General features: G+C 40.2%; 2 protein-coding genes across 7 annotated transcripts; both read left to right on the forward strand.

Moving 5' to 3' along the window:
- The first annotated feature begins 1,146 nt into the window (after window positions 1–1,146).
- Window positions 1,147–9,152, forward strand: LOC103709515 (transcription initiation factor TFIID subunit 11). The gene is made up of 4 exons (XM_008794912.4): window positions 1,147–1,508; window positions 5,722–5,809; window positions 8,000–8,099; window positions 8,621–9,152. Exons 1-4 carry the CDS (start codon window positions 1,234–1,236, stop codon window positions 8,746–8,748), a joined length of 591 nt encoding a protein of 196 aa, XP_008793134.2. The 5' UTR covers window positions 1,147–1,233; the 3' UTR covers window positions 8,749–9,152.
- A 5,975-nt stretch (window positions 9,153–15,127) lies between these two features.
- LOC103698120 lies at window positions 15,128–20,241 on the forward strand. 6 transcript variants are annotated; one of them, XM_008794918.4, is made up of 8 exons: window positions 15,128–15,398; window positions 15,557–15,663; window positions 15,791–16,115; window positions 16,940–17,509; window positions 18,493–18,820; window positions 18,970–19,047; window positions 19,163–19,239; window positions 19,846–20,241. In XM_008794918.4, exons 3-8 carry the CDS (start codon window positions 15,985–15,987, stop codon window positions 19,859–19,861), a joined length of 1,200 nt encoding a protein of 399 aa, XP_008793140.2. In that variant the 5' UTR covers window positions 15,128–15,398; window positions 15,557–15,663; window positions 15,791–15,984; the 3' UTR covers window positions 19,862–20,241. The 6 variants fall into 6 exon arrangements, with proteins under 6 accessions (XP_008793140.2, XP_008793143.2, XP_026657300.2 ...); XM_008794921.4 differs by having other exon boundaries at window positions 16,943–17,509; XM_026801499.2 differs by lacking the exon at window positions 19,163–19,239.
- The last annotated feature ends 1,905 nt before the right edge of the window (window positions 20,242–22,146 follow it).

The following is a 22,146-nucleotide window of genomic DNA, read 5'->3' on the forward strand; positions in this document are numbered from 1 at the left end:
AAATTATAAAGTACTTGAGCTTACGATATTTGTACATTAACACTTGTTTTGACAAAATGCTCTCCTGCTCTTGGATAAGTTCATCAATTCTAATGCAAGATATTTCAAGAAAATCTAGTTTGTATACAAGGGGAGATCAAGAGTGACATTACAATAGTGTTATACCAAGTTCAAAAGTCGTTGATATGTGAAATGGGAAACAAAATGAATCAATAGGATGATATAAGGTGCAATAATTTTATTTGGCTAAAATTAAGAAGGTTAAATAGTAGTATTGGTACCACCGAACTTTGATTTGGATGGCATGAAAACTTGCCACTTTAGACAAGGGATGGTGATTCAATTCCATAGGACATCGGCACTCGTTCCGAACGCTGATTATATAAAGCCCTAATCCAGCAAGAAATGACAAAATCTAATGAGAAATTGAGTTTTGCTTTGATGGGTGAGGTGGGTATAAAGTAGATGGCGGGGAGTATCCCCTTCCATATAAAATATAAAGCATATGGTGGCATTGGCGTTCTTGTTTGAATGATTAAGATGTCTGTAAGTCGCTGTGTTTTTGTAATTGGTTCGAAATCTTAAAAGACAAACGAGGGGTGATATCCAATAAAATGACAAACCTTAGTTTATGGGATTGAACTGCTGGTTAGTATCTTGTTTCTCTCTATAAAAGGTAAATTCGACTCATAATACATGTATCTGATGATTTATATATGCAACTCGCATGAAAGATCCAAGATATACAAACTTTTTGACACAAATAATGAGATCGTACGAAATACATCCAACAATCCACTAGGTCTGACCATGGAGGCTTTCCTGTGGTTTCATAGATCACTACTAGCTTACAAATTGATTTAGTGAAAAAAATGAAGTTACAAAGGCAAACCTTGGCCCGGTATAATAAAATTAAAAATAAACCAACCAGGCAGACTGGCGCCGACTTCAACGCGCGGCTGCCGACTTCATGCTTTATGTATAAATGCTGATGACGACTATAATTTCACGTAGAGTAGGTCTCGGACGCCGACTTCATGCGGAGATCGTCTCCACCGCTTAAGTCGGTTGCTTAGAGATTGGTGCAAACCGCCCGATACGCCGAGCCGGCGATCCCTATAACCGTTTTATAGGGGGGCTTCTCCTCCAGTTCTCCCAACCCCAGGAGAGAACAAGGGGAAGGAAAAGAGAGAGAAACCGAGAGAGCCCAAGGGTTTCGGTTCGGGGCGAGAAATGAAGGATCCCTTCGAGGCCGCCGTCGAGGAGCAAGAATCTCCTCCGGAATCGCCGATCCCGCCGGAGGAGGAAGCCGGCGGCCCATCGGCTGCGGCCGACGGCGACGAGGAGGAGGTCGAAGCGCGGTCGCAGCCCGCTGCCTCGGCACCCTTGTCCGCCGCTGCCGGCGGGGGGAGGGCGAAGGAGGAAGATGAGGAGGAGGAGGAGGAGAACATGGAGGAGCTCAGCAAGATTCCCTCCGGCGGCGACCCCGACAAGCTGGCCAAGATGCAGTGAGTTCCGCGCTCACCCTCTCCAAGAATCGCTCCATACTCAAAGAACCTTTCTTTTCTACTGTTTCGATGCTCCCTTTGAATGATATTAACTGGGTATTCATCGATTTCTTTCTATTTTTCATCAAATTAGGGTTCCAATTACATGCAAGATCGCACATTCTGTAACTTTTCATTTTTTTTCCTTTAAGGACCTGCAGGGTCTGTTATGGCTGGATCTTTACTTAAAAATTATTAGTTAGCAAATGAAGAAGGAATTCGGGGTTGGTTGTCTAAGTGCTCGTGTAAGAGTTAGAATGCATTACTTGAAAATTTTATAGTCATTGTTCAGGGAATATTATGAAGAACTGTGGAAGGAATGGTTACTTTGCGATTTTCTCTAAAAACTTGTCAAATTTTCAAATGATGAGGGAAAGATTCATGTCTCTTAGTAAAATGAATTAACTGTATATGACAATAATAGCTTTGACTCCGAGGGACTCATTTGCCACTGCAAGTCATGGAGGCTCTGGTTTGGGTGTTTCAGGTTAATTAGTTGTCTCTGCTCGAGGAGGGCACATTTTATAACTGTACTACTAAGTTAGCATGCTACCCTTGTTCTTGAATAGACATCCTAACTAAGGAAATAGCCAATTAACAGTGTTAGAGGCCAGTTTTATGATATAAGTGATTAAGGGAGAGCTTCCAATGCTTGCAAGCAAGCCTGAGGTCAGGGCCTTGAACACAGGGCGTTGAACACAACTAACCCTCAAACCAAAACTATGACTGTAGGTAATGATACAATTAATGAGCCATAGTCAGGATATAGACCCACTAGTCTTGTTAGTTGCATCATATGTTCTGTACTTGTTCCTGGTCTTAATTCTTCCCTTCTATGTATGAGCTTAGCTTATACATGATTCTGTTATATTTCTTTACACTTGTACTGGATGAACTTATTGTTTGTAACATGAAGAAGAACCTCAGTTGTTATTTGCTGGTGATATGGTGCTGATTGATAAGATGGGATTGGAATTGATTGATTAAAATCTTACCTAGGAGGTAAACAAAGCATGCAGAATGTAGTTGTCAAGAATTATTATCATGTGGTATTTTCATTATCTGAAATCTGCTATATGAAAGAATGCAGAGATAAACAAAGACATGACTAATATACTTAAAGGTAGGTGGATGAAGTTGAGAGGTAGTTCAAATGCGATGTATGATCAACTGATGCCATAGCAATATAATATGGCTTACAATTCTACATGGCTGGATTATAGTCACCCAATATGCTAAATCTCCATCAGGTTGTTTCTGGCTATGGAATAAAGAACTGAGAAGAGACATTTTTAATGGTATGGGCACTCTGCAATGATGATTTGAGGTGGTTTGATGAAGATAGGTTCTTGGGCTTGTGTTGAAAGATTGAATATAAACCAAACCCAAAAAAAGCCATGTAGTACAAGAAATAATTGGTTAAGTTGGTATTTAAATTGTTAAGTTGTTTCTTGTGTATCTTAAAGGTTACTTATGTTGTGTTAAGATACTTGAGTTGATAAATAATTGTGATAACTTCAAATAAGAAATGTAAGACACTTAGCTCGAAGTGTCCAACACTTAACACTAGGAGTCCTCTAGACGACACTTAAAGTGCCAAGTGCCACCACTTATTCCTGATATAAGTAACTTCCCTCAAAGTGGAGTGTCTAGCTGTGTACTGGAATGGTGCGTAAGTGTCTAAAAGTGTCAATTTCTAGATAACTCAGCTGCTTACACTTATTGGCATACTACTGAATCCTTGAATAGAACATCATGTCAAATTAGTGGAGAACACTTCACCTTAAAAGTTTTTTTGTATGATTTCATGAATATGTCTAACATAGAGATGCAAATCGATATTTAGAATAAATTTTAAATCTGTCTTGGTATTCAAGTTATATCTTTTTTTTGTTCATTATATCATCCAATGTTTTAAATATCAATTATAGGACCCACATCAGACCTGGCTTTTCTCTTTTCAACTAGTACATGTGAATGTTTCAATGAGTGCTAGTTAAGGTTTACTAGACCAGTATTTGGTATCGTTGTATCACCTTATGGTATGTTACTGTACATCCCCCATACCAATATAGGGTTGGAAGGTTTTCTCGCGCCCAATCATGGTACCGCTCTAAATTAGGTTGGTGTTGATCAGTACAATATGAAACTAGGTAGAATCGATCGTTCCATCTGGTATAGGCTAGTTTAGCTCTTGTTGTACCGAACGTCAGTGTCATACATGTATGGTATGGTGTGCCTGGTAGAAAGGGTACGAGTCAATACGCTGAACCATGGTACTAATCGACCTGGTTATTGAACCGCATGGTCCTGAGCAATACATATTGGTATAGGCCAGTATGACCTAACCTAGAGAGACCCAGGATCCAACCATCATCCCATGACCCAGTCTCTCTATGGTCCTATTTGGGATAGCCTGGATGGACTGGGTCCTATTTGGGTTAAACCCTTGATGTGTAAATTTTGAAGTGGACATTAGAATGTAATAAATTAGTCAAGTCCATTTTTCCCTTCTTTAAGCAACACTCCTAAATAATAACTTTTGCATATTGATTATTCATGGGTTTTACATGTAATTGTATATGCATATAAATAGATGCTTGCAGACATGCATACATACATACTTGTGTGTGTTCCTTCTGTCTATGTATGACAATTATTATTATTAAAAGAAAAAGTAGTCTGTAAGGTCAAGTTATGGAGGTTGTACGCTGCCATCGTCATGAATCTTTAGTCATCTTTGTATTAATTCACATTATCAAAATTCGAGGTGAATCCCAATATGATATGCTCCTCGTGTAGTTAGCAGATTGCCATTTTTTCCACTTTCATTTTAATCTAGAACCACATGAATTGCCGTTATATGGCTCTTTTTTGGATAAAGTATATACCAATAATTTGCTTAACCCTTTTGCCATGATTTTAAATATTTGAGCTTGCATAATTTTGGCTACACATGCTTCTTTTAGTGTATCATTCTCCCTTCACTTTTTCTTTAATATTGTTCAAGGTACAAATGATTCCTTTTAAATAGAAGAAAAATTAAAAACTTGAATGATCTTTTACAAAGTTCTCTCCATCAGTATTGACCAAACTTCAATTTGAACCTCACGTAGAATGTTGGGCTTGCCAGCACATGAATATTGAAGCCTGCACGTCATGCTGCTAATATGCTATCACAACAAAAACTGCTAAACTCCTTTGACTCATAATATTTTTCAATTGATAAGCCTGCTTCGAGGAGTCATATTTTCTCTCTATGTTATTCCACCCAAGTTGGGGCTGGGAGGGGATATAACTTGGCTGTAGAGTGTCACCTTGGCATGTGGAAGTCATCTGTTTGAGCCTGATTATCCCTAAACCCACTGTGCGTTTTTTCTATTTTGACTTGCTCCATTGCGGTGATTGAACGAGAATGGATAAGAGGTTTGTTGGGTTGATGTTATAGTGTAGGGATGACTATATTGCTGGGAGCGAATTTCAGGCTAATATGAAGTGTAGGGATACAAGTGATGGTTGCTGAATCTGGATTCGTTTTGGCTTGCCTGTAGCTGATAAAACCATGAAATTGGTGAACAGATGAAGTAGATTATTCTTGGTTTTGTTTGAAGCAGTCTGTCATGGATTGATTCATCCAGTATGGCCTTAGATGGCCTGTTTTATTCTGCCCATTCACAAGAAAAAAAAAGAAGTGCAAGTGATGTTGTTTGAATGAATTTCGACTTATGCTGTCAAATGACTTGGCAAAAAAAATGTTGCACTGTAGAGAATCTTTTAATTCTGCACGATATGGTGGCTCAAACAGTTTTCACTCCTTTCTTAGATTATTTTTAAAATTAATTTCTGTTGGGCTCTAACATGAATTGGAATCTTGCATGACAGTGGGTTCAACAACAGTGATATCGTTTGTGGTTTTATATTTGTGGGGGTGTAGAGGGCATATATCTTAAACATGCAAAATAAGTGGCCATATTTGTCCAGCAATCTGTTGGCTGGTAACTTAAAAAGGTGGTTAGCCACTGTTACAAAATGCACTGTTGCTTGAGTTGATTTTTTAATGCTATTTTCTGTTAATTTTGATGAATGCGTGCATACAAATATAGAAATTAATGTTAAATTAGTTTTAATGCATTTTCCCTTTTTAAGTATGCTTGACACCAATTTCCTTGTTTAGGGCCATTCTATCCCAATTCACGGAGGAGCAAATGAGTCGTTACGAGTCATTTCGGAGGTCTGGTTTTCAGAAAGCTAACATGAAAAGGGTATGCTTACCATATAACTCATCAATTTGCTAGCTAGGTCTATGTTTTCTTGAAACATGTGCTTTGTTATATCAAGTGAAATTGGATACATGTGATATATGTGCTTTTGATTGGTTTGAAATTGAATTTTTTATGCGTCTGCTACTATATAGGTTCAATATTAACCCTTTTCTTGGTTAACTGTATTGGAGAATGTATTAGATACAGGAAGGGCATGTCTGCATCATAGAGATATGGGCTGTGAAAGGGAAGAAATGAGAAAGTGCATATCATCATCTTTCACATGTCAAGTATTATTTTGTGACAACAGATTGGAGTCCCTGCAATTGACAAAATCTTTAAATTCTTGTGGCAAGGAAAGCCATAGGTTTTGTGGCTGGACAGAAGCTAACAGCATAATATATATTCCATGGTGATGGAAGATCAAAAGCACTGCATTGCCATGCTTAAGTCGTTGCGTCATATAGAAGAGAATTGGGGAATCTCATAGGCTGGTTGTTGGTTTAGAACAAGCTCACCAATTGGATATATGGGTTTCCATAAAGTATCAAGATAATTAATTATGGATCCACAAATCACTTGTCTTAGTTAATGAACTATGGTTACCATCCAATGTCACTAAGGGGCTGTTTGGTTGCCTGGATTCCAATTATGTGCATAAGAATTGCGGTTGCAAAAGCTGCTTCGTTTTAGTTGCCTATAATTGTCTATTGCAAATGTATTTGCAACAGCTCCTGAGAATTGACAATTGCAAAGGTATTTGGAACAGTTTAGTTGTATGATGATGAAAGCGATATAGTAACCTTGCAACGACTTGGTAAGATCGCCTTACCTTGGAAACAGTGAACTATTTGTTTTTCTATGATATTTTGACCAACAAGAGGCCAATTATTAACCTTTTTATAAAATTATATGAAGTGTATTATTATAAAAATTATTTGATATTATAATAAGTATTTATAATAATAATAAATTAATGTCTGATGTGTTAATTTGTATAATATGAAGTTGCGATTTAAGTTGGGCAGGTGAGAGGGTGAGAGGATAGGATTTGCAACTGCAGTTCCAATTGAAATTGTGGTCATTTTTGCTGCAACTTGATTTGCAACATGTCCAGTTAAGGGCAACCTAACGGCCCCTAAATCTGAACCATAGGCTGAATTGGAGTAATACCCCACCTCAAGATTCTCATTGTCAATGTTCTGTTTGTTGAATTTTAACTAATCAGTATTCTCTGAATAAAAAATAAGTAATAAAAATTGAAACATTGGGCAAATAATAAAATTTCACACAACATCACTGCAATTCCCATGCTAGTTTGAACTCAGCTGCTAGCATGAACATGGATTCAGCATTGAAGTGGTGAACCATTATTCTCAAAAAACATTAGGAACTGTGTCTCCATCCATCCATATATCCGCTTATCATCTCTTTTGCATGTCCACTTCTTATTGGCTACTGGTTTCCTTTCCAACAATTTTGTCCATTCCACTTTGATTGTTCTCTTGTTTGCCCTTTGCATCTCGCTGGTCACCTCCTCCCTTTTTCTGAATAGCCTAAGAGGCATACTTTGATCCAGTTGGTCCTTTTCCAAATATGAATGAGGCCATGTTAATAAATAATATTATGTAACAGCCAACTATGTTTATAATGTCCCTCTCGATAAAATCACTAAATGCTTAAGCAACACTAGTGAATTATTCAGTATTAAGTGCAGCAGTCATTTTGGCTCCTTTCCAAAGGTTAAATCTTCAGTTCTTTAATTATTCCAGTAGGCACTGGAGGAGGCCTGCCATATAGAAGGCCAGCTGGCAGGTGGAGAAAGCTACCTTATTGGCTGCAGTACAAGCATGGGCAACCAGAGACCCCCAAAATTTCACTATACTTAGTAAGAGCCTAGAGGAAGAAGGGAGGGTAGCTTTCTGCTGCTTGTTGGTTGTATAATTAAATTTTATGATTTTGATTTCACTAGCTGGAGTTGCACCATTTTTTTATATTTTTTTTTTATATGAAGAACGACTGGAGCATTTCGTTAGTTTGATGAGATCGCCGATGGGTTAATTTAGACTATGGTTAACTGATAAGGCCTATTAGGCATCATTGAAGCCTCAGTTCTACTTGTTTGCTCTAATTATCTTGTAGGGCTTTATGAGTTCATTTTCTGATGAAATGTTTCTGGATTGATTACAGCTATTAACAAGCATCACTGGAACTCAAAAGATTTCTGTACCCATGACAATCGTGGTGTCAGGAATAGGAAAAATGTTCGTTGGAGAGCTCGTGGAGACAGGCAAGTTAAAATATTTACTAATGGTTAAGCTCTGGGTACAAGAATGCTACTTGAGTTTCTCTAAATAAAAATTTCCTGTTTTTATTGTGTCCACCTTTACAGTCTCATTTCTTCTATGCCCATCCTATGGGGCAGGGTTTCTACTTATAGCCCTTGATGACATACAATAATCACCATGACCTTAGCACACAATTGCACTTCATGACCCACTCTGACTTTGTTGATATGCTATATTCTATCTTTTCATTCTTTTGAATTTCATATCCATAATTAAGAAACAGATGACATTGTTGCACCATTATGCCATCACTTTTTAACAGCCCCATTTTTTTAATTCTATTTACAGTAAAATAGTGTGGCATATACTCTGTATTAGGTCACTTAATTTTTTTTTATTGTTGATCCTCCGAAACTTCATATTTGAATTTTGCATGTCATACGTCTTATGTATTTTTCACATATTTTTACCTTTCTGATATATACATTTTTGTTTTAAAATAATTTCCATTGATACATTGCAGCTAGAATAATCATGACAGAAAGAAAAGAGAGTGGGCCCATCAGGCCTTGTCACATCAGAGAAGCATATAGAAGAATGAAGCTTGAAGGGAAGATACCAAGGCGATCGGTTCCAAGGCTCTTCCGGTAGAGGAGTTCAGATTATTATTCGGTGGATTTCGTAGGTTTTTGTCTAGTGATGCCAGGCCAACATTTTCTTGTGCATGATGGCTTCTGCTTAGCAAATGCTGCATCTTTGGTGGCATTAGCGTAGAAATGCATGGTTTATGCACTTTTGATGATTTCTACTTATAGGTATCTGCTGGAGTAAAATGCAAGACCGAGTATTAGTTGAATGTTGTTTCAGGAAATGTGAGGCTTATCTTGATGCATCCTTCGTGGCTTGTGGGCTAGTTAAGATGAATCTTCCATAATGTTTTCATTAGCAATGATTTCTTGTAGAGGCCAGTGATTCAGTTCTCTTATGTACTAAAAATCTTCTCTTAAGTAATCTTCTCTGACTGCAAGCTAGCAATGTGCATGGTTTCTAATGTAGATCATACCTATTCACTGCAATCAGGAGTTTACCCCTTCATTCTTGGAGAAAGTTATTCGGTAATGCTGAATGAGAAGCTAAGTCAGTCCAATTCGCAAAGGTACATGAGTCAGCAAAACTGACTTTGTTTTAAATTTCAGTCATCAACTGTGCAATTACTTGGACAAATCTGTATTAAACTCCTTTATGACCCATTGAAATCTACTCGAAAAGCAAACCACTTGCATTTGCGATTTAGAATAAAATGAAATATAATCCAAGTGCCCAGCAATGCTTCAGCTTTATCCATGGGTACGCTCGTGTTTGTGAATCATTCGTCACCTTGAGACTGTAGGAGCTGTATCTGTAGAGCTTCTGAGCGATTACCTTGAGCTTCCTATTACATCATTTCACATAATTTATAAGCCTCTGGGTTGGGTTGGGGGAGGATGATGAAGAAGAGCAAGCAGCCATAAAGAAAGTGCGTGCTTGCACTTGCTTTATTGCTTTAAAAAATTGTGATTTGTCTGTTGATTGCATTTCTTCACGTAATTCACAAAGCCTTTGGAGTGGTTCTCTCTCCATCTATTATGGCCTTAGACTCACTGTAAGGCCTCTTTCACTACTTCATGGCTGATTCTTAACGCAGATCTTTTTGAATCTCAGCTTGTGTTGGGCTTGACTATGCTTTCTTTTCTTGGGACTTGATCCTGCGCTGAGCCTGGCATAGAGAAAACACTGCTTAAGCTCACCCAATTTTGTTTTAAGAGAACATGACGGGAGCTTAAGTATCATCCTAGTTTAAGCATAACTTTGTGCTACTACCTCCATTCGAGCTTCAAATCAAGTGATTACTGGTCCCATGCTTGAAACCACTTTTGGAGCAATAGCTTACATATTAGGCATAGTTTTTGCCGGAATTAGTCTATTTCACTTACTCTGCATCTTGTTGAAATATGCTGTAGAAGGGACTTTCCAACTTACTGCATATTGTAAACGACAAAGTGACTATTAGACAATTAAACTAATATTTAGAGGTGGTTATTAAAAAATCTGGATCTCGACTTTTAATCATGTTTGACGTTGTTTGTTGAATAATGGGACAGGTGGGGTTAACCATGTCGAAAGGAAGTTGGGTTAGTTGTGTCTTGAAGTACTTCGATTTATCTATGAAGTCTTGTGGACATATAAATAGTTCTCCATTCTAAGACATATCATGGTCACTGGTATGATAACAGATGGAGTTAGTATGCTGTCTTTCAGGGAGGATCTTAGCTAGTTACGTTGAAGTGCTTGACTTCAATTGGGAGGCATGCTTGGTTATTAACATTCCAGTGATATTTCTGTGTCAAGGATGAGAAACTAATGATGATTGCAACATCAACTTTGTTAGCCATCATCTTGTCACATACTTCTTGTTTAGAGAAAGGCATACCATTGTCGGTAGTAGTATGATATTGAATGGCGTTCAGATGAACCGCGGTCTATGAAGTGGTCTGAACCAGGTTTTCTATGTTCCATCGTTGAACATTATCGAGTCTACATGAGATTAATAATAGCAGAGCAACTATTTGCACACTTTTCACTGGAAATGTTAAGTTAGTATAGAATTGTAAACTTACCACCACGGATTCTGTAGGCGGAAAGCATCTTCAAATGAAATCCATGTAGGAAAAAGAAAATCTAATTATTTTGAAGCAAAAAAAAATATTATTCTTCATCATCCATCAAATTTTGCTTGGACAGGTGTGTGGCGAGAGAGCCATATTGTTTCAAATTTTGTTACCACTTGTCAATATCAATCGTGTCAAGCTGAACCTTTATTCACTTCAGGATCTAACTACTCGTCCATATCAATTGTGATAGGTTGACTAATAGCATATTTGCTAACCTAGAGCTTAGCTGGATGATAAGATTTCTGGACCTCGCCACTATAAATTTCACCATCCTTTTCTTCTTCTTCTTCTTTTTTTCCTTCCACTAAGATGTAATAGATGGCTTGCGAGTACTCCTCTTGGAGCAATTATCTTGCTGATCTTTGAACATAAGTAACATATGTGATGTCCACCATGGAGCCTTTTGTTTGCGCTTCTTAACTCCTTCCATATATCAATACGCAGCGAATAATCTTTGACTGAGATCATCTAATTTCCACATTGGAACAAATTTATTAAAGTTTTGTCACAAGTCCGTTCTTCGGTTAAAGTAATATGGCCCATGCCTATGACAAGGGTGATACATTTTTATTTGATCTTTGCATGTGGGAGTCCATTTTTTCTTCATCTCCAGTGTTTTTTAGGTTTTTTTCTCTCTTTTTTTTAAAAAAAACCAATGCTCATGTGAATTTATATAGAGTCTATGCCCGTCACAATTGAAGCCTGCTCCTTGCCATGAGTGTGAATGATTGCACCATCTGAACCAAGATTTTCTTCACTCTGTTCTTTTAGACTGGACCATGTCTTTGATACGATGTGCCTATGCCATAGAAAGAGTAATAGTGCAGTGAATTTGGTTTCTATCTCTCTTTCCCTCTCTATGCTCCGAAATTTATTAAGAGGTCCACCATAGATCTAAGATGAATTAAATTTCTGTTATATATATATATATATATATATATATATATATATATATATATATATATAAAATAGCATTTTCATCCTAGGTTCATGATAGATTTAATCCATCAAATAATTTCTCCTCTTCGTGCTGTCCGTCATTGGATTTTCATTTTTGTCTAATCTTTTCGACCGTTACAAGATCATAAATCCAGTGACTGGTGAATGGAGGCGAGTTGAGTCAGCCTGAGCCCTTAAGGTCCAGGATTTTGGTACCAGATTTCCATCTTATAATTTGGCCTGGGCCCTTGGGTGCGGTTGAGACTTTGATGAGGCTAACGGGTCCATGCAGGTGGAGACCGGTCCAGATTAGGCACCCAAACCAACTCTCATGTCATGGTTTGGTCAAATCAATTGGGTGCAAAATAGGATTCTGTCTTCTTTTTTTTCCAGTTAGGTCCATGGCCCGGAAGTCAAAGGTTATGACAAAACTTTCTTGTTACCTTCGAAGCTTTTGGTAGAGAGCCGAGAGGTGCTTGAAATTGACTTTGATGTGAACCGGTCAGCAAGCTATTTGTCCCATACCCTGGCTTTGGATCCTCCTACAGGGAGCATATGGTGGCCAGCAAACTCCATTTTCTACTGCTTTCCTGCAATAGCTTCTAATTTTATTTATTAGAATTGCATTATAGATTTCATGTTTCTGGAAAAAAAAAAGGAAAAAATATTTTTACTAAAAATATCTTCAGCTTGTATCTATAATGGTTTCATAAAATTGATTTTGTTTGAGCTACCAGCTGTCGGAGTCGAGCTAATCTTGAGGCTACCCAACTTTGCAAAATGGTTTAGGTTCTAAGATATGTCTTTTTCTAAACAATTAAGAAGAAGAGAGGGGAAGAAAAAAAGAAAATAGCTGGTACGCATCAGCTTTTTTCGGCGATTGATGGTTTTCTTCTATAACTACTAAAAAAATTTGCCAAATTGCTGCTGAATAATTTTAAAATAGCAAGAATCTTTAACTTCAAACATTTAACTTCTAAATCCTATCCGATAGATTTTCATTACTCCCGATGTGGCAAGCTTATCCCTTTTCTTGCCAATAGTCAAAATTTTCTGCTCTCTTATTTACCATAAATGTTCATTATATCCACAACATTGAATGTGAAAAATATAAAGCTTTTTATAAAAAAAAAGGCAAAAGGAAAAAAATTATCCATAGGACTTTTTTTTTTGCAAGCAACATAAAAGATTTTTTGTGAGTATTAATTTGCTCTATTGCCAAAATTGGAAGTATCCATATTTATCATATTACTAGATTTTAAGGAACCCATATGTACATAAATGAAAGAAAATGCCTTAGCTTTTGTGTTCAAAGTACAAATTGAGTCCCATCAAATATTTGGAGTTACTGGTTGTTCCATTCTCATAGGATTTTCTTTCTAGAAGAATCTAATTTTATTTATTTTTCAAATTGTTGTATTTCTATAAAATTGATAATTTTAGAAAACTTAGCACTACATCTGCCAAACATTTTTCTTTATATATATATATATATATATTTCTTTTCCTTTTGCATATATTTCTCTGTCGTTGAAAATGACCTTGATAAAGGAGAAGTTAATTTTATCATATAAAGTTTAATTCTTATATATCATTTTGCACCAAGAATACATGGAGGAGAGGGTATGGCTAATGTTATAGTAGAAAGATATAATTAATGGTAGATGCAACTCCACCGTGTCCCCATTGGAGGAGGATCCCATATCCATCGCACAATCAGGATCATCCATTCGGTGGGACCCATCCCATCCATCAGCATGACAAAAAACATGCCCTTTTCTAACTAATAAATTTTTGGAGAAAAGAAGAAATGAGAAAAAAAAAAAGTATTTGCGATACATGTAACGCATTAACAGCCATCACATGCAGGCGTTTTTACAGCATCATTTCCAAATAATAACTACTAACCCGTCGTCCGTGGTGGGGCCCACGTGGGTCCCAAACCGCGTGCTGCCTACGTGATCCCTCGAATCAAACGTGCGCGGGTTACAGTTTCCCGCGGGTGAAGGTAATCCAAATGCGGCACACCGTTCTACATCCGTCATAGCCGTCCATCCGATTGATCGACTCGCTGCTGGGTTGATATCAGTCCCTATCTCGATCCCTTGCCGTACGATCTTGATCGTGGGGCTGCAATCTCTGGCTCCGGATATATTATTTTAGGTGGCGAGATCTTTTCGCCAGAGTAAATTAAGAAAAATAGAATCGAGATAATCGGAACCCAATTAGAGTCAAACCTCCCTCTCTAATACCGCAATTATCGGGACTCCGCCCCCCACCCGGAGACCCGCCGAGGGAGTTAAAGAACGAACGTTATTCGCTAGATCTCGATCGGACGGATGGAAATGGAAGCCGATCATACCCTAGAACCGACGTACAGGATGATGCATCTGGATTGGCGCCCGTCAGATATAGGATCTGGATTCGAGCCATGGATAATTTTCTAGAAATCAAAATAGAAACGGACGATTAGTGAAAATAAGGTAGTATGTTAATTATTAATGCATTTTATGTCAATCTTTGATATTGTCACTCTTCCTTAATTTATTATTCAAAGCTGTGTCCTTTGGCAGTACGCTCTCATACCGCCGGACGCAGCCAGCTGACACGCTGACGGAAACCCTACGATTAAGTTACATCGCGCGAACCATCCTGCCATCAACACCCCGGGAAAAATATCAATTTTTTTGCGCTTTTTCTCAGGACCATATACCTGGAATTTTATATTATTATGCTTTTCAGAACTTTAGAAAATAAACAAATATGGCAGGATGGTTTATGGTGTCACACTTAATTGAATACTTTTCTACGAAACTATTCAAAGTAAAATAATACTTATTGTAATGCATCAGCTAAGGTTATGCAGCGGCAAATAAGAGTGAGATAATATGATATTAAATAATAATATTCAGTTATAATAATATTAAATAATAATATGATTATGGTAAACCATGGATGCCATCAGCCTCTCACCCGGCCGTGAACCGGGTATGAATGGCGGCTGGAGAATTGCCGGGCCAGCGCTTGGGGAATCGCTGGAAACCAACCATCAAGCGACAGGTGGCAGCGGATATTCTATCCGACGGTCACCATAAAGAGTCTTATGGAATCGAGGGCGATATCTGTTTTGGAGAACATGGACGGCGGATCTTTATGATCGCATGGAGATTATTATACGGGAAGAAGTTACGACAAGTGATTCACGCACGAAGCGTAAACTGGAGCTTTCTCGTTTCAGAAATACCCGTAGAATTGGCTTCTAATTTCGAGAATGCCTCTGGGGGAGGGAGGGGCATTTCGGAAATTGGAAGGCAGGAAGCGGGGGTATCGTGGGAAGGCCCCGTTCGATCAAGCCGCTATTTTAACCCCGTTTCTGCTGTATCGCCTCATTGCTGCCTTCCGCCCTCACAGAACGGACTCCCTCCCTCTCTCTTTTTTTTCTCTAGAATTCTTCTCGTAACTCCTCAAGTTTTCTTCTGCTTCTCTGAATCTTACGCTTCGCATCTAAGGGCGAAAGAAAGATTGAGGTAAGAGAACTCTGGTTCTTTGGAGGACGCCATCGATGCGCTTCTCTCGAGGAAGCGATGCGATTTTTAGAGAGTTTTGAACGGCGACCGCTCGGTGAATCCCCTCTGCATTGGACATGATGAGGTTTGCTCGGATCACTCGCTCTTTCCTCCTCTTTCTCTACATCTATCTCTCTGCTTTGGTGTCTTTTCATGGCGTTCTAATTTCGAAGGTTTTGGATTCCTTCTCATGAGGTCTTCCTCGCTTGAGATCGATGTTTTCTTTTGTTCGCTGTATGCTAGAGGCGCCGATGGAGGCCTTGAACGCTTCGCTGGGTGGAGATTACTTTCTATTCGGGCGGGTTTCTGGTTATAGATCCGGTCTATGGGGTTTTGGGAGCGGAAAGTCGGTCAGTTCTGGCACGATTTGCTTCCCTTACGCCGAGTCCGGCGTGGCTTTTCCGGGAGTCGGCGATTCGAGTTTCTACCTTCTTGTTTTAGTTGTTGTTCTTATGGACTGTTGTTTCGTCATTTTAGGCTTCTGGCCGGAAAAGGAGAGCAACTGTCGGTTCCGGCGAGACATCTGATTTCCGGCGGGGGTTTCGGATCCTCTCCCCTCCCCTGCCCCGGTGCCTGTGTATCGGTTCTCGTTATCGTTTTTCTGGTGGTTTTCTCCGAAAGACTTATAGTTTCCAGATCGAGTAGTGCCGGATAGTTATCCTCTGCCTCCTATGTGGATTTCCGGCGGAGTATTGCCGGATTTCGGTCTTCCCTTGAAGACGAACTATGATGCGATCTGGTTTCTCTCGAGTCATTTGGGAGAATTCCGGGGTGGAAGGAAAGCAGGAGCTAATATTTGGATGTATGCCTAAAGCTTCTTTTTTTTTTTCTTATTTTCTCTCGTTTTATTCCTCTCCTCCTTAGTTTCTGGCTTGATTTTGCTTGCAATTTCGTCAAAGCCATTTCCAAGTGCTGATTCTTTTAGATCTCCGGCGATGGGAGTGGACAGGCTAAGAATTCGCTAGACGGCCAGGCTCCATCTCTACGTTGCTGCGTTCTTTTCCTTCTTTCTTTTTCCCTTTGGTATCGCCTGTTCTCCCCTTTTTTCTGTTTTTTTCGTTTGATGTGGAGAACTAGGATTCTTGCGGGTGGTCATGCGTTTCCTTTTCATTTTCCTCCTGTGTTTAAAGGATCTCTGGTAGATTTATAGTTTTAGAAGTTTTTTATGTTCTCGTCGTACAGGCCTGTGTTTTGGTTTTCAGAAGATATAATTCTTTGGTTCAATCTCCATCTTTTTCACTGCCTGCTCTTCGTCTACACAAGATTTCGATTTGATTGTCTATATTCGAATCTCAGGATCGAGTTCTTCGGAGTTATATCGATCCAGTTATTTTTCCATGTTTTCTTCGGAAATTACCTAAGAAATCGAGCAAAATCTTCTCCTTGCTGTACGTTTAGCAAGAAGCTTGGATTTTGCTCATCGGAAGACCTCAATGCTCTCAGGCATAGAAAGGATCAACATTTCGTACTCTTTTCTCTTCTCTGAGAGATAAATTTTGATACCCTTCGCCTGAATCCTTCTTCGTTCTGCATTTCTGGTCATTTTTGATAGCTATAGCATTAGATCCTTCAAATATTGTTAGTTTTGGTGCCATTGATGACCTCTTCTTCTATTCGATTTGTTAGCAGATACAGAGTGAGCCCAGATTGCGTCTCCGTCACCAATGGAAGGAAGAACAGCGTGAGAGCCTGCAAGGAAGACGAAGTCGACAACGGTGGCCGGATCCCAAACTGCTCCCCCTTCGAAGGGAAACCTCCGAGGCGTTCTGGGTCGGGATCGACCGCGCCCCAGGACCACCACTTTCCCCATGTCCCCTTCCCCTCCGTCTCCTCCCAGTCCGAGAACCAACCGCCCTATGCCGCCGCAGACTCCACTCCAGCGGCCGCGAAGGCCCCGAGTCACCACCATGAGATCAACGGCGTGTCGCGAGGGGGCGGGGATGTCCTGCTCCAGTGGGGCCAGAACAAGAGATCCCGGGGGTCGAGAGCGGAGACCCGGGCGGCTGCCGGGGACGACTCGGCCCACTCGCGCCAGATGATGAAGATCCAGCGGAGATCGGCGGCCGCCGGGGCGGCGAAGCTCGCTGCCGCCGCCGCTTCGGCGGCGATGCCCCCGCCCTGTGGGTTCTACACCCGCGGCGCCAATCTCCGGCCCTGCTTTCCCTCCCGCGACGCCATGGCCTCTTCGATCAGCAGGTACTAATTTATCTCCATTCTATTATCGCTTCTCTCTTTTTTGCTACAATACTATTTTTCTGTGGATTTTTTTCCTACCCTACCCTATGGTTAGAGGGCAAAGAGCGGCTGCCGCTTTTCTGCTTGGTGGCTGGAGAGAGCTCGTTCATTGATAGATGGGCTCTTTTTGGCGTCTAGGTCGTGGCACGATGGCGGTTTGTCGGATTTATATTTTTATTATATTTATTTTCATTTCATATTATTGTTTCGTTCTGGCTTAGTAGTCACAAAGAGAGGAATTTTTGGCTTTTTAGTTGTGTTTTTTTGAGCATTTGAGGTGGAGAGCAAAAAAGTAGGTGCGTTTCATATCATGCTTCGTTTTTGGATATGGACATATGGTTTATTTTCATGGGTTTTACCTCCGGTGTAAGTGAAAAAGTTATTTTAGAGGCTGTTTAATTTTTTATCTCCGTTATCGTAGCTATAGATCCTAACTCCTAGCCTATCCGATTATTCGTTTCCTTCCCTCTCTGTTCCATGTGATCGGAAGCTTGAATCCCACTTACATAATAGCTAAAAATACCTTGTTGCCCCTACGTCCATCTTTATGCTTTTCTTTTTCCTGCTTCATCCACTAATCTTTACCTTGTTCGTCGAGGTCTCCGTCTCTACAGTAGGGAAATACTTTGGACACTTTTCTCGTTATACCAAACCCTAGCTTTTTCTTCATTCGGAAATTTTTCCTTTTATTTTTGAATTTTTTTTCTCATGAAAGTTTAGTAGCTTAATTTGTTCGCTATTGAGTTTGTATCGGCCTCGGTTCGAGGCTGTAACAGGGAGAGGCTACTGTGGGCTATAAATATTACTAGTATCAATATCTTTTGAGTGGCATCAAAGGCACATTAGTAGCAATCGGGCTTTGTCCCCTCTTCCCGTCCGTTTCCCACCTTTCCTTTCAGGCTTCTAAAAAAAAAAATTCCCCTCTTTTTTCTCGCCATGATCAGGGGCGTCGATGAGCGATCGGGCGGCCTGTCGAGATCCGAGAAGCGATCCCCACCTTCCCCGCCGGAGAAGGCCCAGAAGTCGGCTCCCAACGGCACCGCCGAGGACGCGAATCCGGCGAACTCGAAGGCGCCGTCCGACCAGGAGACGGGCGGTAGCAACGCGGCGGCCGCCACCGGGGAGAAGGTGAGTCTGGAGAACTTCGAGTGGCCGAGGATCTACATCTCCCTCTCGAGGAAGGAGAAAGAGGACGACTTCTTGGCCATGAAGGGCACCAAGCTCCCCCAGCGCCCCAAGAAACGGGCCAAGAACATCGATAAAGCCCTCCAGGTCTCCATCCATTCTATATCTGTTTTTGTCTATTTTGGTATCGGAATTTATACCGGATTTGTCTTCACATTTTCTTGTTTATTTATACTTATTTTATTTATTTCCACGGCCTTCTCTAATTTCTTGTATATTTTTGGGCTTGGGTGCAGTATTGTTTTCCAGGGATGTGGCTTTCGGACTTGACCAGAGGACGGTATGAAGTGAGGGAGAAGAAATGCGTGAAGAAGGTATTACCACTACTATTATTTATTTATTTTGTTCCCGTTTTTCTTTCCTCGAGTCTTCTCTCCTTGATTTTTTTCATTTTACATTACTTTTTTTTCCCTATATTAATAATAATAGTACACATGGACGTCTGGTGTGACCGTCCGTTTGCCCGAAGGACTCAGGTTCCCTTTTGGACCTTTCCTGGATGCTCCGTAAGTTTGTGCTTTTATCCCAGCCGTCCGATCAACTTGCCATTTCCCCGTGCCTTGTATCTTTCGCTTCCCCTGGACGCTGAAGATTACCCGCTAAGGGAGAGAGAAAATGATGGGAATAAATAGTATATTTTAAAAAAAGGAGAAAAATAAGGAGACGGTAATCTGGGAGGGGGCGTGTTATAGCCAATAACGGCCGTCCATGTTTTGTGTGATGTCCGGGATCGAGTTGAGTTGGCATGATTCGCCATTATGTATTACGATGGGCCTGCTCGATCACGACCGTCATGCCAAATACGGACAGCCGTGATCGGCTAACGGGGCCCCTCTCCAGTCCTTGCGCGGACTAGGGAAGGATCCAAACTCAAAAATAATTGGCCGGCTTTCCCTGTCACGTGGGACCGTGATGTTTGGCGAGGTGGTGTCCTCCTCATTGATGGCTCAATTAATAAGGGGCTTCCCCCCCTGCCTTGATGTTTCCCCCTTTTGAACCAAAACGGGATCCCCTCGGATGCCTCCCGTTTTATTTGGTTGTTTGTTCTTATTATTTTATTCTGGAATCTTGTGGGTGGTCGCGGTGATTTTTTTTGTTGGTTTTGGGTGCAGAAGCGAAGAGGGTTGAAGGGAATGGAGAGCATCGACAGTGATTCGGAGTAGTGATGGAGATGATAAGAATAATATGAATCCGACCGAAGCCGGGGCTGATGAGAGAAGAACAAGGGGGAAAAGGGGAAAAGAGGAAGCGAGGATCGGACGGTGGAGCGTTTCCGATGCTTTGTTTTGGGTGTGCTCCTCTCCTAGATGCCTCGGCATCTTCCCCTTTTGTTCTTTTTCTTTTTTTCTTTAATCATTTGGGTTGTTCCTCGAAGCTTTTTTGGTTTTTTTTAAAACGGATGGAGGAGCGGTGTGATCCTTCCATCGACGAGCTCTTGTACAGGTCTCCAGTTCTCATTTTAATGAGAAGAAATTCTTCAAATGAAATTAGAGAAAATTTTCTTTCAATCTAGGTAATTAAGGCCGTTCCGCCTGTCTCGGCTGTGGTGCCCACGCATATATTCTCGAAACCGGATCTCCTCTTATTGGCCACCACGAATCGATCGGTAACGCTTCTTGTAGCCCCTCATGCTCCAATGCCATCTTCTTTAAGCTTGGATGGTGGAAAGGGATATGAAGCATGGAACGATTTTGAAGCTTGGACTGGAACTTCATGCAAATTCTGGAGATCTGATGACTGCTGGTGATCCTTTTGGACCTCAGGGAAGGGATATAGTTTGCTCAATCTGCTCTTTACGGGATGTTGTTTTATGGGCACTGTTATTTGTGATCAATTTCTTCTGTAGCAAATCCAAAAATCTGACCCAAAACTAAACCAGAATAGCGGCAACAAATTAACTACAAAAATCATCTAATCAAACCAAACCAAACCAAACCAACAGGAAGAAACCAATTAGGCAGTTAGCGAACAGAGAGCAATAAATGAAAGAATGAACGCTATGCTTACGAGAGAAAAAAAAAAATACTAGAAAAGACTTGAGAGGGGCGTTTATCTTTGATCCCTCTCTCTCTCTCTCTCCAGATCCAAGAGCTCGCGGGCGTAGAGAAGGCTAGTAATTGGCTCCGATACCCGGCTCTCTCCGATCGGGAACAATATGAAATGGCGAACAGGGGATGGAAACCCAGGGTCCGATTGGATGAGCAACTAGTCTTTGCACGTATCGTGGCTTCTTTTTGTTTTTTTGGTAAAAAATAGGGAGGGGCTCTCCGGGGCCACGGGGCTCCCCTTTTACCAAAAAATGTTCGATACACATCGCAAATTTTCGCATATTTTTTCCGACCCGTGGGTTTTTTTCATTGAGATTAACACCCATATATAAATATGTTACTTCAGCATTACTTTAATACCTGCAGATCAGCAACACTTCTTTCTACTGGTAATGCTCCTCAAACTTAATCAACGCCCTGCGTATTTCAAACCCGAACCATTTCGGTGGAAGCCAACGTTCTGTCTACCACCTTGGTGGCTTCTTTGCTCCTCGGTGCATGTCACGTCTGTGGGTGAAGTTTTCAAAAGAAATTCTGGCTTCACAAGCGGGTTTTTGGGGACTTGGAGTGGGGGAGTGGGTAACCTCGACTTAATTTCTATTCTGCGGGGCTGGGCCCATCTGTTTTGACCGAGACTGTCGGTTTTTCCAACATATCCAGCCTCGTATGTTCTTCAAGCGAAGGAAAAATTGAATTCTCGAATACTTCATCCCCATCCCTCGGTCACCAAGAATGATAACAGCAGGCTAATTCCCAGTTGGGATCCCATCTAGTCATCCTCTTTTTCGGACCATGGTTCTCCTGCCTACAAGAGTTAGAACAAAGTTGACTGAAATTAAAAATAGTAATTTATGGTCCGAACTATCAATTCGATCTAGATTTAATTGAAATAAATTTAAATTTAATATAAGTAAATTTAAATTGTAAATGTATCAACCCGTTTAAAGCTGTTCAATCTATTTAATAATTCGATCAAATTATGACCTAATTCGTTTAATTTATTTAAAACTTATTTGAAAACTGTTTAATCCGTTTCTGACCTATTTAACTCAATCTACTTAATTTGTTTAACTTGTTTAAATCTATTTAACCTGTTAAAAATCTATCTAACTCATCTAATTCATTTAACCTATTTAATAAATGAATTATATGGATCGGATCGGATTTTATCTGTTTAATAACAATGTCGGATTTAGATTTAAAATTTTAACCTATTTAATAAACAGATTTAATTTAGATTAATAAATTTTTGATCCGATCCAATCCAACTGCCACCCCTAACTAGAATAGTATGAATCAATTTGGTGAATACTCTAGTACTCTTAGTTGCGTAGAAATCTCACCGATTAGTCGGATGTTGTGGCG

This window comes from Phoenix dactylifera, chromosome 11 (assembly GCF_009389715.1).
Source record: "Phoenix dactylifera cultivar Barhee BC4 chromosome 11, palm_55x_up_171113_PBpolish2nd_filt_p, whole genome shotgun sequence".
Lineage (NCBI taxonomy): Eukaryota > Viridiplantae > Streptophyta > Magnoliopsida > Arecales > Arecaceae > Phoenix > Phoenix dactylifera.